Here is a 16,785-nt window from a genome sequence, read left to right as displayed (position 1 = left end):
TTACTTGATTTTCCTACAGAAGTTGAAGCCATATTTCACAAAAAGAAGCTGCAAAACAACCCCAGCAAAAGCTACATTTTGTTATTAGAAAAACTTGCCTTAGATAATTTCCCAAGAGAAACAGCTATATTTAAATAGAAAAGTTTTAACTGTAGTTCTACAACAATCTCCAACACACTATTACTTTGTTTTGGATGATCCAAATACTCCTTTACAGTTACACCTGCAAGTAAGGGCTTACAGAATGCTGGGATATGTACTACATGGCTCCAACAGGTTCTTAGAAGAGCCTTTGTCTGCTGTTGTCCGCATTAAGGGCTATAGAACAGCTTAGCCTCAGGAATTAAAATACAGATAGTGATTCTGTGATCCCTTGATCAAATCTGCCCCGCAAGGCTTCTTCCTTTACCAAAACTTCACCACTTATGGTTACTCTCCTTCTGAATCTCATTACACACAAGATCTCTCTAAAAGATGAGATACATGGGCTATGTACTCAGACAAAAAAAGAAGAGGTAAATACCACCACCTGCTTCACTAAAACTCATCTATCCACAGACTGAAAGACGTGCTTCACACACTGGCACTTAAGCCAAACAGAGACAGAAAATGTAACTATTCAAGGAAAATATAACCAAAAACCATCAGAAAACTCCAACTTAGGCACATATTCATTGTCCAACCCAGAGCAGACAGTACCTCTTTCCTAAGTGTTCCATGTCTGACTGCCAGGTTCCCAAACTGGAAGGAAAGCCAGCCCTGTTGCTGACTTACCTAACCACAGACATAATAACAGAACACTAACATTTTCCTTTTGGAAAAAACAGCCAATTATTTATGTTTTCCTGAACTTCAGTTATACCTCTTTGGTGAAGACAGATAAAGCTGCAGATTCCTTCCTGTAATGGTGCAACTATCCTAATACAGTTTTGCTGTTCTGTCAACACTGTCTAAAGATTCCTCATTTCAATTCAATTTTCACAAGCTTTTACTGCTCAACTCTTAGGATGAGGGGGAAAAGAACAAAGGAACCATGCTGGTGATTAAGGCAGAAGAACTGAAGATTTCAGTTCAGCTTTGGCAGGTATCCTGTTATGGGACACATAGAATTAGTTAAGGGCATCCAGCTCTTCTCCAGAGCCAGCAATCCACTATGCAGTCTGGGGAAAATCCCACCCATGAGAGATGGCAACCTGGGGAGGTATCAGGGGTGGCCATACACAGCAATGGACATGTTAATAACTGTTTCACAAACTGGCTCCTTTACACCCTTAACATCCCCTCACCAGAGCCTTGTTTCACAGACTTCAAAACAAATGGCCTTGGGGACAATGTATGGAAATGCAATCAGAAATCTACCTTTAAAAAGTCCCAAAGAGATTTTTTTTTCAGAAAGTGCAACCAGACTTGAAGACAGAGCTCTGAGCTTGGCATACAGTACAGCCAGTATCTACACTATGTATTTGCCCTCACCTGAGCCACAGTCGCAGAAATCTCAACATTTAAATGTACGTATGACCAGATGAAATGCACCACAGGCTTCCTTCTGATGCAGGAAGCATTTCAAGACCATACAGTAGCACTTCAGTCAGCCATAGAATGGGTCAGGGGAGTCTACAGCTCACTTGTGGTTACCAACCTCCATCTTTTGCCTGCCTCCTTTTTGGGGGGTTAAATTTGCAGTCTTTATGCTTAAATACTACAACATGCTTTTGCAAAACAAATTCCAACTTGCTGTAAATAGATAATATTGCAGCCCAGAATGAGGACAAAGACAGACTTACAATCCCTGAGTTGCATACTTATGGTGACTGGTTAGGCCATTTGTGCTTTGGAAAGAACCATTAATGTTTTGTCCCACCATCTAGGCAGACTAAAGGTTAACTTTTTTATCATGTCAAGAGACACACTGATGTATCAAGTTGCAAACATCACAGTATTTTTAGATAGCACAGAACTGCAGGTTCTCTAAAAAAAAAAAATCCCAAAATCCCAAACTAGCCAACCAACAAATCCAAAACCCATAAAAAAACCCAGTCTGCATTTCAGGCAAATGAAGTTGGTGGGCTGAGAGCCAGGGACCAGAGTCTAAAGCAACAAAACTGTCACTGTTGGGAATGGAAGTTCCAGCTTGCTGGAATCACACATTCATTTCTCTTACTCTTTTTTTCCCCCCAAACACTTTCTTACAAAGTGGGAACAAGTCTTTTCATTCCTGAGGCACAGGTACACTGAAGCCTCTTCCCTGCTTGAGACAAGGGCTGAGAAGAAATGACCATTCCCCACACTGACACCCTTGGAACATGCAGGACATGACTGTGTGGAGAAGACACTGCTGCCCCTCTCAACTCACTGCAGCTCCACAAGGGGAGGGCTTCTCCTAAGCACCTTGTTAATAAATTACATAGTTGGTCAGCCTGTGGTGCCTGCAACCAAGCCTGACTTCACTGTAAAAACACTCAGTAATAGAAGGAACACTTATTTCTTTTTGAAGACTCAGTGTTACATGATGCCACAACTGCAGTGTTCACCAGTGATAAACAACCTGCACCAAAAATAAGTCTCAGAACATGCAGGGACCTGGTGGCTAAAAAAAAAGTGTCTCCCAGGTCACAAAACAAGACAAGAACTAACTACAGCCCAATTAAAGAGCAGGCTCCTAAATCAACAGATTTAGGAGATGGCAGGCTTCTGCTAGTGAAGTTCAACTACCCTCCCAAACGTATTTCATATTTACTGTGATTTTAACCTTCTAGTCTTTACAACGCCTGCTTCCATTTGTGACTGAAACCTCAGCTAATCAAAGCAATTGCTTCATGAAAGAAATCCAAGCTTTTTTTTTCTAAAGCTCAAAGAGAATAACTAATAGAAAATGACTGCAAGTAGGTCAAATTCTTGTATAAAAGGGAATAAAAGTAGCTATAAAAAGAAACCAAGGCCTGTGAGAATTGTGCCAGTAGAGAACTAGCGGTGTTTGGAATTAATGGAATAAATAAAACTCGGTAACACATTAAAATTCAGAACACAATGACATTAGATGCAATTCAAATCTACAGTTAACTATTAAACCTCTAAATCACAGACACTGCAGCATGCAAAATAAGGAATATAAGTTTATTTGAGAACTACAGGCTCAAAAGATGCATTTTGACTTGAAAATTAAGAGCTATCCTTTCTGACCAAAACATGTGCTAGATCATTTTATTTTAGAAACAGCATTTGAACTTCAATTGCGGAGGTTCCAGCAGAAAACAGGAAGTCTTTTATTGTCTCCTAAAGTCTTATAGGTATCTCAACTTCTCTTTCAGTTCCAATACTCATTGTGACCGACTCTATGTTAGTACTAATTTCCTACTATCTACATGAGAGCCATGAATCATCCTGGGTACCTTTAAAGATGTTTCTTATCACTTTCAAGACCACACCAACTAAGCCCAAGTACACGCTATAAACACCAGATTATGTAACACACACTTGGACATGCCAGCCTCATTTGGTGCCAAAATGTAGCAGCAAAACAAGCCCCATCTCCAGCTTCCAGTCACTCTGGCTCACACATTGCACTATGCTGCCTCTCATTACCTCTGAAATATTGCTGCAGTTCAACACACCTTGATTTGACAGCACTAAGAAACACCACCACAGATGTTTTACAATTTTCAGTCACATCTACCATGTGCGTATATAGCATTTAAAGACAGATTTGTCCAACTGCAGTTTCCATCAGCCCTGTATTCTACCCATGCCTCTAGCAGCTCTGAAATCCAAACCCTTTTCTTTTGACTTCAGCTAAACAATCTGACCTGCAAAAGATGTTCAGTATTTTCCATCTTTGACTTCTTTGAGTCTCAAAGACAACAGAAGTTACACATATCTAGTTTCAGTCTCAATTACACAAACACCATTCCCCACTTTTCTCCTACACATAAGGATGGCAGGAGTCCTTTGTGCCAAAGCAGTTACCACACAGAAACATTTGGTTAACACAATCACAAAATCTGTTATAAAGCCACTGTTTTCCAAGACACTGTCCCATTCTGTAGCCATGGCCTGGATTCCTTTTTCTGAATTACAGCCCTATATCTATCTAGTCATTAACACCTATTATCTGACTAACCAGACAGCCTCCAGTCATCAAGATCAGCTCACCTGTTTGACAATAAATACAATACTCAAGCTCTTGTGATCTAGCCTACAACAGAAATTAGAATGCAAAATTAAATGCACTCCTGTACCTATCCCTGCAAGTTTATATGCTCTCATTAACCCCATCCTCCACATGAAACTCCAAACCAGCTGTAACAGAAAGCCAGCTGCAAATGGACTACTCTTTCTGCATAAGCAACATAATTCTTACCCGGCACAAGCTTGCAGACAGGCCAACATAGTCGCCAGGGTTTCTGGAGGAAGCTGAGCACTTTTGGGCTGATCCTTTTCTGGAGCAAGGCCACCCAGGATAGATGGACATCTTCTCTTTAAGAAAGTCATACAGGCCTGGATGAAAGGTTCCTGAGGAAAAGAAGTTATCTTAATTTCCCAAACCACATCCAAGACACTATTTCAAACTTGGCAATTGCACCATGGAAAGAATTGCACTAAGCTACTATAGTTCAGTGAGAAAGTTGAACTATCAGACCATGGACACTTTTGACAACTTTAATGCTACTTAGAGAATTGTTAAAGTGACTTAAGTTAGTCACTGACAAGAGTGAAAAAATAAAGAGAAAAATCCTGCTTTACCCCATGCTCCCGAATTTTATCTGTGAGCCATTTGTCAAGTTTGAGGTATTCCCGTCGAGAGGCAAGTGCAGCAAGGTCAATAACAAAGGCAAATGGAGTACCATTTAGCAGCATTGACAAGGCCTAAAGAAAGAAAATCAGAAGACTACTAGTGAAGACACACAGATACCCTTTTCTCCTTTCTTTTCTTTCTAGTTCCCATACATGTTTTAGTAAAGAGGTCTTATGACATGCTGCTATGCTTTCTTTGTCAACAAAGATTGGTACTATCAACTTCACTTACAGCTCGCTTGTGAGACAAATAAGCAAGAGCTCTGATTTGAAATCATGACTTCACCTTCTTTGAAGTGACCTTGTGCTGACAGTTTTAAATTCCTCTGTGATATGAAAACCACCCGCAAGTGGTCAAGAGTTACCAAAGTGATATTGCTACAAAGTTCAGCAGAAGAACCTAGCATTTTCCTGCCAACAGACCTCAACCACTTCAGAGATACTTGGAATATATTTGCTCCAAGAGGTCATCTCTGAACACTATAATTACTACAAAACTGACTTCAAGCAGCAGCTGGTGCTCTTGCACTTTGAGACATCCAATCATTTTGCACCTGACTTTAGGAAGCAATGAAGGCCCCAAAGAAGTTAGTCACAACTTCCAGTCTTGTGTCTTTTTTGTATAAAATCTAAGAACTAGTAGAGAAATCCCCATTCCATTATGTTTAGCAGTGCCACCTTCACACAGACATCTGATATTTTCTACATTCTCATTTCAATAATATTCAAGGTTAAAACAGTCAAAGCTCTTCCTGGATTCACACAGCAAGCAGTTCTGCTGTGCTGCTTCCCAAGGTACTTGTCAGCTAAGCCATGACAGCCAATCCCACTGCAAACACCAAGTACAATATCTTGGGCTCACAATAGGACACGCTGAAAGCATCTGGAGTCAGATTTTACAGCTCAGCTGAAGAGTACTTTAAGTCACATGAACGTAGGCTTTTTTTTAAGATGAGGGACAGCAGCCACAAATAAATTCAGACATGCCTAAACAATGTAATCCTTACTAAATTAGTCTAAATTAGGCTTAGCTTTTGTTAAAAGATAAGCAAGTCTGCATAAGGCACCAGACAAAAAATAATGGCAGTATTTTGGAAAACTCACCTTCAAGTCTTGCGCCACATCAAGAATACGTGACAGTTTTGCCTGATCATACTGCTCCCCTCTCATGTACCATTCTGCCATGGCATGCATGATAAGCTGACGAATTGAAGGAGACTGACCCTGAGGAGAATTGAATTAGGATTGTACTTCAGGATTCTAGTAACAGGATCAATTACATGAACATTCAACAGGGTATTTCACAACTAAAAACCTTAACATACAAAAATATTTACTCTCTAACATATGAACTTATTTACTCTTTAGCTTCAGAACTTGTTTCTGATTTAAACTCTTTCTATGCAAAAATAAACTACCTACCAGTGTCCCAGACCAATTCCTCTCTATCAAAGGCAAAAATCGCTTTCAAATCGCTTTCAGACTACTCAAATATTTACAAAATGTTATGACTGACAGGATGTCCTGAAGTGAAAATTCTGTACCACAATTTAAAAAAGAAATCACAGTATCTAGATCATTGCTCATACAGGGGAAATTTCAAAATACAACACAAATAACATTTTTATGGCAGCAAGGGTTTTGTTTAAAGGAAAAGTGTCATGCAATAGCACCACGTCCCATGGCAATCATCATTCAGTGCCCTGATCTCAGACCTACCCTGTGGAAAAATTGCCTATTCTGCCATTTTAAGACCTCATGCAAAAAGCACTTCACGTCTATTCTACCACTCATCCTTCAATTTAAAGACTTCCATCAGGAAAATATAAAACATTCACTGCATGCCCTCAGAGGTCAAGCTTCTTGACATTAACTCTACTCTAGATGAATAGGGAAACATGTCTGCTAATAAAGATTTTCTCCAACCCCAGAGACTTCCTCCATTTTAAATTTCACATGATTTCTCCTCATTTAACTACTAGTGCACACAATGATGAAGGCCACACCAAACAAAATATCCATTAGAAGTATGGGATTTGCATACACAGCTACCATATCTCTGCATGGAAGCTCTCCTTGAAAAAGCTCAGCAGCCAGTCTCAAGTTTTCAGAAAACACCCAGATTCTGAAAGCAGAGTCTGACTTCCAGAGCAGACAGTTTCTTTATGTCTAGAATAGTTTTCATCTTTTGGGCAAGTACAAAGGAGATTATTTTGGTTTAAACCTTCTCACCTCTGACTACTTCAAGTTTTTACACTTTAAATGTGTGAGGTTGAGAGCTGAGGGGGCAGAGTAGGTGATGCTGTTGTGAGGGGTTTGGGGGTTTCTTTTGGGTTCTTTAGTTTTGCATTTTTTTTCCTTTTTCTTAAAAGAATACTGTGGTCAACTTTGTTTAAAGTTGCAGGTTTAAAAAGTCAAACTTAACTTGGGTGTCTGTATTTTTCCAGGAATATTTTCCCAGTGAATATTATTGAAAACCAAACCATAATAGTTTGCCTCAAGACAGGGAAGAGACATCCCATTACTTTGCATAAACCATGGATCATTTACCTCTTGGGTTTTAAACTGACCAGTTCATAAACCAATACAAACATAGTTTTAACTGTTCCACCCATTTAACAAGCTTTCAAGTCACAGGAACAAACTGCAGTGAAAGTACTTACCTGTCCATGCCATGCATAGTGCAAAATGATGGCTGAGTTGGGATGGTTGCCAAGGAAAATTGGCATGAGCGTGGAGATGAGTTCATGGCGCAAGGTGTGCCAGGACGTGTTGATCTGCAGTAAGGCCAATACCAGCATATCTGGGCAATGCTTGATAGGAAAACTGAAGAGCTGCTTAACCTGCTCATACTGCCCCACTTCTGCCAATCGTAAGAGAGACTCAATCAAATCCAGGCTCTTCCTAACAAAAGAGAAGAAAAAACAAATAGACAACCCCCACAAAGTTACCAAGCAGCAAGTTTACAGGATCCTGGAATCAAATATTTTATGGCAGCAACTGTAAGGACATATAAAGCAACACCCAATGCAAACAACCTGACACTGCAGCTCTTATCATGTACAATTAAGCCTGCAAGAAACCATAAAAAATAACTCAAGACCGTATTATGTTACAGAGGAGAGGGAACTGAAAGCTGATGTTGAAGAAACTCAGCTTGAGCTGGGTCACTTGGATAATTGACACATACTTCCAGCAAATACATTTTTTAAAGTGTAAATACTTCCAGGAATACACTTTTTAAAACACCTCAAAGTCCCCACTTGTGGAAGTTGTGAAGAGACTACTTGTTTTGCCTGCTCTACAGATAAGTGATCATTGCCTATTTACTTGTATTCCTCATCCTTCAAGTCCCTATTCTGGGCTGTATAATTGAAAAAGAAGCAAGTATCTGTACTGAATTAAGCTACATGGCTATACCAAAAGAGGGTGTAAAGGTCAGCTCAAAGTCACACCAGTCAGCTTCATGCAATAACTCACAAATAGCCACATATATTTACTAATTAAATTTTAGGACTTCTTTCATACAAGTAGAGCAAGTTTCTCTAATATCATCCTGGGACAGACAGATTTAAGTTTCAAACCACCTCCTCTATGCCCTCCTTTCAGCTTGTAGGATATGCCAAAACACATCAGCAGACACTTTCCAAACAAGCCAAAGACTCCAACAAAAGCAAGGTATTATGGAAGTACACAAGAAGTTCTGATACTATGAACAGTTTCACCAATCAAACATGTCACAAATACTAATGGCTGATCTACTGGTATGTACACAGCTACAATAAATTCGGCTGAATTAAGATAAAATCACCTTCGACCAGACAATTAATCTTACTCTAGATTAATTGTTGAGAGCAGGTTTATTACCATGTAGCAATTTCTCGATTGTCATCCTCCGGTGGTGCTTTCAGGATGTCTGTGGCAACAGTATGGCAAGGGTAGTCAGCAAAACAGAAGATGTCGGGGTTTATGAGGGAATGTTGGATGAAGGAGAGCTGGAATAAAAAAAGATGTCAGAAGTAGTTTAGACATTAGAGTTTCAGGGTTCCTTCCGCTTATCAAGTGCCACATTTTGGGAATGATACAAATCAACTAAGCAGCAGGGATGAGCCAAGCTTCACTGTGTGTTTTAAACAAGACTGAATCTCACATTTCTAGAATTCGAGAATGATGGGTATAGACATGCTGAGGATAGCTGTTTGCAGGAAACTGTGGCCTTTTAGTGTAACCAGGTAAGCACTCCAGAGTACTACCATGCAGCAGCAGTTCCATGCTCAACTGCACTACACACCAGAACTCTGCTGGAGCCAAAGGTAGGGTCACAGTGCACAGCAAGTGACCATGTCTCACACAATTCAGTCAATCACACACGGTACTTCCGTAACACACAGGCCAAGGTCTCAAATGAGGATTATCTAAACATTTACACTACTAAACTCCATCTACTATTCAAGAAACTCAGCAACTTTGTGAATATTCTACAGATAGAGCAAAAATGTTGGTAAACATACCTGGCCCTCTGCATGCTTCCAAGGTCTGTATATGGCATTAACTGGAAAAACTTCCATGCCCAGCCCTCTCTGGATGCCAAAAACTACAATTTGCAGGCCCTTGCTATCACGAATCTGAAATCCTGGATGGTCCAATTCATATGTCACTACTTTGAAGTCCAGGTTAGGGTTCTGCAACCAGACAAACAAGGATTGTGAGCTCTGCACATTACCATCTTCAGTACTGTCTTGAAAGAGCCCCTCTTCATCAGTGTTGTACCCAGCTTAACATCCACCCCACTTTTAGTTGCAAGCAAGGGTTTTGTTTTAAAAGGAGATGTATTTATATAGTTGTGAGAATTTGATGCAAGTTAAAGATTTAACTACCCTGTGAGATTGCACTTCCCCAGCACTACAGCAGCTGTCTCTCCTTCCAAACATTTAATTAACAATTCTTTAAACACCCCAAACATATAGCTCCTCTCTTAGCGCATTAACTTACTCCTTTCCTAAGCTTCCACACCCTCCAATAAAAGCCAGAAGGGTCTGATCTGCTGGCAAGCAGAACTTGCTCCTCCTTTTGCAAAATGTAAACTCCAAGACCTTGTAAAGCACCCAATGTATTTTCAGGAACAGTGTAAAACAATATTGATGAGGGAGCTTGGAGGAAACTGTGGCCATTATGGAACACAAACCTCTCATTTCAGAGATAGGTGAGCACTAGAGACAAAGCTATTTTATGGCCCAAGGTTTAAGAAAAACAAAAAAGTGACTTCTCCATAGGGAACATGCAAAAAAATAATCCCATATAAGGCAAGCAAAAGAAATGGTACTCATGTTTAACTGAGTTCATTACAAAAATCACTGCTCATAAAGCAGTGGAAAAACCTTCCTATCTCTATAGTGCTATCATACCTAAAGCAATAAAGAAGAGTTTTGGAATGAGTAGCTACAAAAATACTTTCATTTTCATCACTAATGCCTGCAGTAAGAAGTTTCCAAAACAAGGTCTCTCATGCACAGAACTTTCCACTGTCAGAAATACACTGAAACACAAAAACACTCAGAGAACACGTGCTGGAATACATGGGAGCAGTGTGGAATGAATCACAAACTGCACCCAAGCTATTCATTCAAGTAGCTTCCATTTCCCAGAATTCCTTAAAATTTTCTTGTTTACAAGGAGAAAACCCCCAGCATTTAATCTTGGAGAGATTCAAAGCTATTTCGGCTGTTGGGGAGCTTAAAAAGGTTTATGATCACAGTGAGATATGCCCTGCTTTATCCATATGAAAGACCAAGATGCTCACAAGACTTACCAGCTCTTTAAGAACATCAATCAAGACCTCCACATTCCAGGTATGGGCTTGGCTTCCGTCACTCTTATCTTTGCCATCACTCCAAATCCCACTGCCAGGAGCCGAAATAGACTGCAAGTCAAATACACTGAATCAAACACTAGTAAAAAATATAGCAGTCTCAACACCCACTGGCTACAGAACTCCCTGCACTAGAAAGGTACAAACAGAAGTTCAGACTAGCAATGACATCACTTTAACACTTTGAGGATCTTTCATTCATGAAAGTATTACCGACATTTACAGAAGAACAGTCAGAAATAAGAGTATTGAATAATACAAGCAATTGTTAAATTCCTAGAGGCCAGAATTTTAACTCCTTCTTCTGCTGAAATATAATCCCCAGGAGAACAGGCCACTCACTTGTAATGAAATACCATCCGTCAATCCTGAATGAGTTCGAGCCATCATCCCCAAAACCCTGGCAACCTGGGCAGCCGTGACTTCCCGAACACCAAACTGCATGATTATGTTGCGACATTCTTCAACACTAAAGTGCAACAAAATAGAGATCTTAGAGGAAAGCAGGTTTCACTGCAGCACAACGTAAGACTTCAGCCAAATTAGTCAAATGATCAAACATAACAAAATTCCAGGACAATCAAGAATAAAAACTCGGCAGCCAATCTGTGCGATTATTTCCATGAAATACACTGTGCCATGTTTCCAGTTCAAAGCCAGGTGTACTGAAATGACAGGGATGTCACAGAGATGTTTCACAGACTACACTCCATCAAAGCAAAATTATAGGGTAGGTTTAGCACTCTTTGGTTAAAAGCACTTCCATTACTGATCTGTGATACACAGCTTCAGAGATTCTGCTACCTAAAAGTGAAACAAAGGCTTTGAGAATGCACATTTCAAAATACTGACATGCACTCTTCAAAGGTGGGCTGTGAATGTTTGCCCTTCAGCCCGATATGAACCATGGCACCCCCCCTGAGCAGAGGGCACCAGCAAAAACCTCCCATGAAACAAGAGAGAAAACAAAGAACAGATGCCTAAATTTCAACTTCAGAACTGAAGGATTTTTTTGCAGTTTTTTTTCCATTTTGTGTATACTCCATAACTAGGCCAGGAAGATTTATATAGCGTGAGTATATAAACTGTTTTATTAACAGGCATATGCTAACAAAGGAAATAATTCAGTACCTTCCAACACACAGTGGTTTTACTTCTTAGTTTAAACAGAAACTCATGTTTAGGAGCTTTCATCACCTCCCCAAAGTAATCAATAGTCTTTCTCTTAAAATACAGAATAGTTTAGTTCTACCTTATGTTTCTTACAAAAAAAGCATGTTAGCTTCATTCTGAGGGCTAAGTTTTGCAAGAGTAAGTTCTTCCAACACTCTAGTGGGATTTAGCTGGAATTTATATCTACCCAGACATTTTTATTTTAACTTACGAAAGAGTGATAGTCAAATTCTTATGAAACCTTCAAAAGCAATGTGAAACCTTTTATGTAGCACTTCTTACTATGACAAAATTCTACACAGTGTCTACAGGCACATAACACACCTTAGAAGGAAGCAAAATACAACCAGAATTCAAATAAACAACCTCATAATACTTGAAAAGTGCTTATGCTCTTTATCTTTTACCTCAGGAAACAAGAAAGAAAACCACCACCACCCAAAGTGAGGTGCTTGAAAATTACATTTTCCTACAAACCTTGCACAAAAGCCATAGCCAACTTCTTGCATGAAATCTGCCAGTGAACTCTCCATCATGGTTTTGGCTATCCCTCCAGAATCAGGCAGGATCCTGTCCATTAGAATGTCCCGTTTTTCAGGGTAGAGAAGTGGTGCAAGCACCACAGGACAACGCTCCTGGGGAAAATCTAAAGGCAAGAGTAACAAAGTGTCAAAACCCCCAAAACACCAGCTGCATGTGAAAGAATATCCAAAATTATTCCACTGCGGTGCTAGAGTTGGCCTGCTGCTGCAGAAATCAAGAAAGCACTGATGCAGCATCCCTCCATCCCATTTTCAGTTCTCTACTGGCACTGGGATATTCCTAGAGAAGAAGAATGTAGACTAAACTAGGCTCATGCAGGTTCACAGCAGCTCTGCAGCTGCCCAAAAGGCCAGCAGCTGTGCTGGTGTAAGTTTAGAACTAGATTGTCACTAACAGCAGTTCTCCAAAAAAAGCACAGGGCAGGAAACAATACAGCAGTCTAGCAAAAGCTACTCCTCCAACTCAGGAAATATTAGGAAACAAAAGATCTGCTACTGACTCTAAGAAATATAGCAAAACTAAGACAGGCACTTCGAAGAGTAAACACTCATTTTTTCCTTCCTGGCAGGCAAAGTTTAAGAGAAACTAGTAATGAGAAGATCATATCTGTGGATCAGAGCTCTGCTCACAGTGGAGAGCAGCAAAGCCACCTTGTGGGAGGGCCTTCCTGAGACAGCACCATACCTTCCAGGGCCATTCCAAGGAGAGTGCCCAATATCCCAAAGCAAAGTGTCAGGAATTACACAAACTAATACACTAATCTTTATTAAAATACATATGAACTAAGAAGTTATATTAAAAAAGTTAAAACAAATATTTTGCTCTTGTACTAATGGTAGCTTCCTCTAGGTCTGTGCAGAACAAAGGAGTGGGTTAAGTTCAATTATCATCTTGAGTCCGAATCCTTCCTAGTGTGATAGGTTTACAGTAAACACTGGTTTTGGAAAGGAACAGACTACAATGGTAGCTTTCAGGAAATGAACCAGAGTTCAAGTCAGAAGTACCTCCCTCACTGTTCTAGTGTCTCCTTATGGAGACCTAATATAATAAATAATATGGACACCTAATATAATAAAGCAATGCTTAAAATGCACCTGTTTAAAATTTATGTTTCTTACTCTGTTAGAGGATTTTCAACTACAGTGCACTGAGCTGCTTTAGTTAAATTCACAAATACCATGCCATACAAGCAAACATAGACTTGAATATCCCTTACTCGATGTTTAATCATCAAAACTTTTCAAGAAGTATTTCAAGAACTTTTCAAGACCATGAGATCACATTACTGCTCATTGAAAGCAAACAGAACAGTGGTACTTTTTTGTCAGTTTACAACAACGAAAGTTTACCGAGTTCTAAGTCAGCAAGTCCCCATAACTTCAGCACTCTGCACTGACAGCAAGTCATGAAAATTCATCACAAAATCTGCATCTGGTCAGGCTTCCTGAACAGCACCACTTACCTCTACGTAATGTTTTGAGGAAAGCGTCAATCTGCTCCTGTCCTACCCCAAAGGCTCCCTTCTGCCCAAAGAGGAGATGGGAGAGGAGAAGGTGCAGGACCTCTATTGCAATATCTTGGAAGCCACCTTCTTGATTTCCACTGACGTCTGCGTCAATGTAAGAGCGCAAAAGATCCGGGAGTTTCTGTTTGATAAACTGGGCAGCTTTTGGAAACAGAAGAGGTTAGAGTCAAAAACTGGGATTCTGTTTTGAGATTCATTTAGCTAGGCACCATCCTCTTAATTGAGTTTGTTTACCACAGGCCTCAACAGTTCAGATTTAAACAGAAATCTCATACCTGAGAACTCAAATATTAATGGACAACTAGAGTTTAAGATATCACAGTATCCCAGTGTGATTCATTATCAAGCAAGGCATTCATGAAACAGTCCAGTCCTTCAACTTCACACAACATGACTGTCATCTACTGTCGCTCCCAATGGCACCACTAATAGCAAGGTTAAGGTCAGGCAGGGCACATCTACCCATCGAGAAAGCACACTGCTGAAAAAGGTTGTCCCTGCTTCAGTACTTTAGAAAACTTACCAAAACCTCGCAGATCTGAGCTGAAAGAGTTCAGTAAAGCCAGACCAAAAATCACCTACAAACAAAAACAAACATCATAGTAAGGGGGCCTTATCCTTTCTAATTTGTGAAGTGAAAAAACAATACAATATTTTTGAAATAAGCAACACCTACCTCTTGAACTTTACTTAATTTGATGACTTTACTCAATTGGGCAAATAAATGGGGTGAAGGCTTTAGACTCTGAAATAAGAATAACATGAAAGTTGTTTTGGGATTAATCTCATTTGCAATGTGTCAGACTATCTAGAGTCTATTTGCAAGCTTGGAATATTAGTAACTATTCTTGCTGCAGGTTAAAACAAAGCTTCTGTGGCTAAACAACTTTCCAACTACTTTTGGATACATTTCATCTAAAAGCTTCTTCCATATATCCCACTATTAACCACTATCATGGCTTTCCTATTGAAAGAAACAGAAGCAGTGATGATTTGTTTTGGTTCTGGTGCCATAAACAAGCCAGAAAGTATCAACATAAGATGAAGTATTAAACTTAAGTTTGCAGTCATTCTGACTGATTGACTAACTTGCTTAGTTCAACAAAGAAAACCCCCACACCAACCAGGCAAGCTCAGGTTTTGAAAAATTTACTATAAGGGAAAACTATCTGGTTTCCTAGAGACCAATTCAGTACAGTTTCTGACAGTGGATCTCCTTCAAGAAGCATACAAACCTTCTGATAGTGCAAGGGATTGTCAATGGCGTACGACAGCGTCGAGATAAAGTTTGGTTTTGTAATCAGCGACGCACACTCCTGGATCAGAAATTGAGTCTGAAAAGAACAAGATAACTTGAAGACTCCATTTTGTAACAGGACAATAAAAATAAACTACTGTGCACTGTGTACAGAAAAACTAAAAGATAAAGTACTTAGGCAGGTGCCCAAATTCTCTCTAACATCAAATAACTTCTTTTCATTCAAGCTTTCTTCAGGTGTGCTTTGCTTTTAAGACTGACAAAGTGATGAAACATTCTCCATCGTATGTGCAATGTTTTGCTTTCTGTAAACATCCTTACACATTGCAATAGACAATCCAAGAGTATTTGATTCATGGTTAGGAGCTAAAAAGTCTGCAGCAAAATTGCTTAAGGATGAAAACACTCCTGCCAATAGACACAGTCAGCACCAGAAATGTCAGTTAATGGATTTGGACAAACCCTTAAAACACACAGGCTTTCAAACTAGAGCACTACATCTAGTAAAAGTAGCATTTGTACTGATGCAACCTGTTTTTTTCCAGATCGAGAGACTAAGTCAGATATCATTCTGATGATTGGCAAAAAGTGCATGCAGTTGAAAGGCCATTTAACCAGAAAATAGGTTCGTTTGAAGCTACTGCTTCTAACCTGCCTTTGTGCTTGACCTGGATGAAATCCCACCACAGATTTTTAACAATCAAAATTAATAAACAGATGTATTGGTGCAAACTGTACCTGATGAAAATCTTTGCCACTGCTTTTACCATCGCCACTGAAATCCACGTGCGAGAATAGACAGCGTAGTAAATGCCTGTCTGCCTCCGGACCGTGCCTATTCACAATCTGGAAATAAAGTATCAAAAAAATACCAAACAGTCATCACAGAGCAAGATCTCGGTCTAGCACCATGGATACAGCAGTACAGCTAGTAGTTAAATAATCTACAGTTTCAACAAAACTGCTATAAATGCTCCTTTTAATCAGTAACCTAGAAACCACATCATTAACTCCATTTGCAAATAAGAAGTATAAACAAAGAATCTAGACACAAGTCACTGACACAGAAGCCATGCATTTCAAGGGTGGTATTCTTACAAAGCTAAGTAAAAAGGGGTTTTCAAGCCATCCTCATGATTCTGCCATCAAAGCAGCCCAGAATCCACACAGTCCATAGCCTCACTTTTCCGCATTTTACTCCCACAGTGCCTAACTCAGCAAGAACACAACCGTGGGACAGCACCTGCGCAATGGGTGATCTGCATTTGCTGACTTACAACATCTATCACTCATTACTAAACCTTAACAATATTACACTTTTGTTTGCATCCCCTACCATTTACCTTAAGTTTAACTCTTAGGTACAGACCAGCTCATCAGCTTGTTGTCTGAAATAGCTGCAAACTGTTTCAGAACTTGCTCCTTTCTTTACATTCCAACCAAGTCGACAGCATTACTTGTTTTTAATATAACCCATACTGTCAGAAATGTGAAGCCTATCAACAGCAACTTGCCTCTTTGGCCAAACAGTAGCAGCTAGTAACAATTCCAACCTTCATCTATTAGCAATATTTTTCCCACTGTTTTCCCTTTTCTAGCTGCAGGAGAGACACAAATGTGCAGGCA

The 16,785-nt window shown here is 39.7% G+C and overlaps 1 protein-coding gene across 4 annotated transcripts in view; it reads right to left on the bottom strand.

The window, feature by feature from the left end:
- Positions 1–16,785, bottom strand: part of CNOT1 (CCR4-NOT transcription complex subunit 1) — a 55,165-nt gene that overhangs the window by 29,357 nt on the left and 9,023 nt on the right. For all 4 annotated transcript variants that reach the window (XM_009090688.4, XM_009090689.4, XM_018914652.3 and 1 more), the window contains exons 3-16: positions 15,898–16,005; positions 15,137–15,235; positions 14,578–14,646; positions 14,425–14,479; positions 13,839–14,042; positions 12,311–12,479; positions 11,003–11,129; positions 10,601–10,711; positions 9,303–9,473; positions 8,659–8,786; positions 7,455–7,695; positions 5,896–6,015; positions 4,741–4,863; positions 4,358–4,509 (exon numbers count right to left, since the gene is read on the bottom strand). In XM_009090688.4, coding sequence (XP_009088936.1) covers positions 4,358–4,509; positions 4,741–4,863; positions 5,896–6,015; positions 7,455–7,695; positions 8,659–8,786; positions 9,303–9,473; positions 10,601–10,711; positions 11,003–11,129; positions 12,311–12,479; positions 13,839–14,042; positions 14,425–14,479; positions 14,578–14,646; positions 15,137–15,235; positions 15,898–16,005 — 1,877 coding nt within the window. The remainder of the gene's footprint in view (positions 1–4,357; positions 4,510–4,740; positions 4,864–5,895; positions 6,016–7,454; positions 7,696–8,658; positions 8,787–9,302; positions 9,474–10,600; positions 10,712–11,002; positions 11,130–12,310; positions 12,480–13,838; positions 14,043–14,424; positions 14,480–14,577; positions 14,647–15,136; positions 15,236–15,897; positions 16,006–16,785) is intronic.

This window comes from Serinus canaria, chromosome 11, assembly GCF_022539315.1.
Source record: "Serinus canaria isolate serCan28SL12 chromosome 11, serCan2020, whole genome shotgun sequence".
Taxonomy (NCBI): Eukaryota; Metazoa; Chordata; class Aves; order Passeriformes; family Fringillidae; genus Serinus; species Serinus canaria.
The sequence above is the reverse complement of the archived record's forward strand: the minus strand, read 5'-3'. Positions and strand labels throughout refer to the sequence as shown.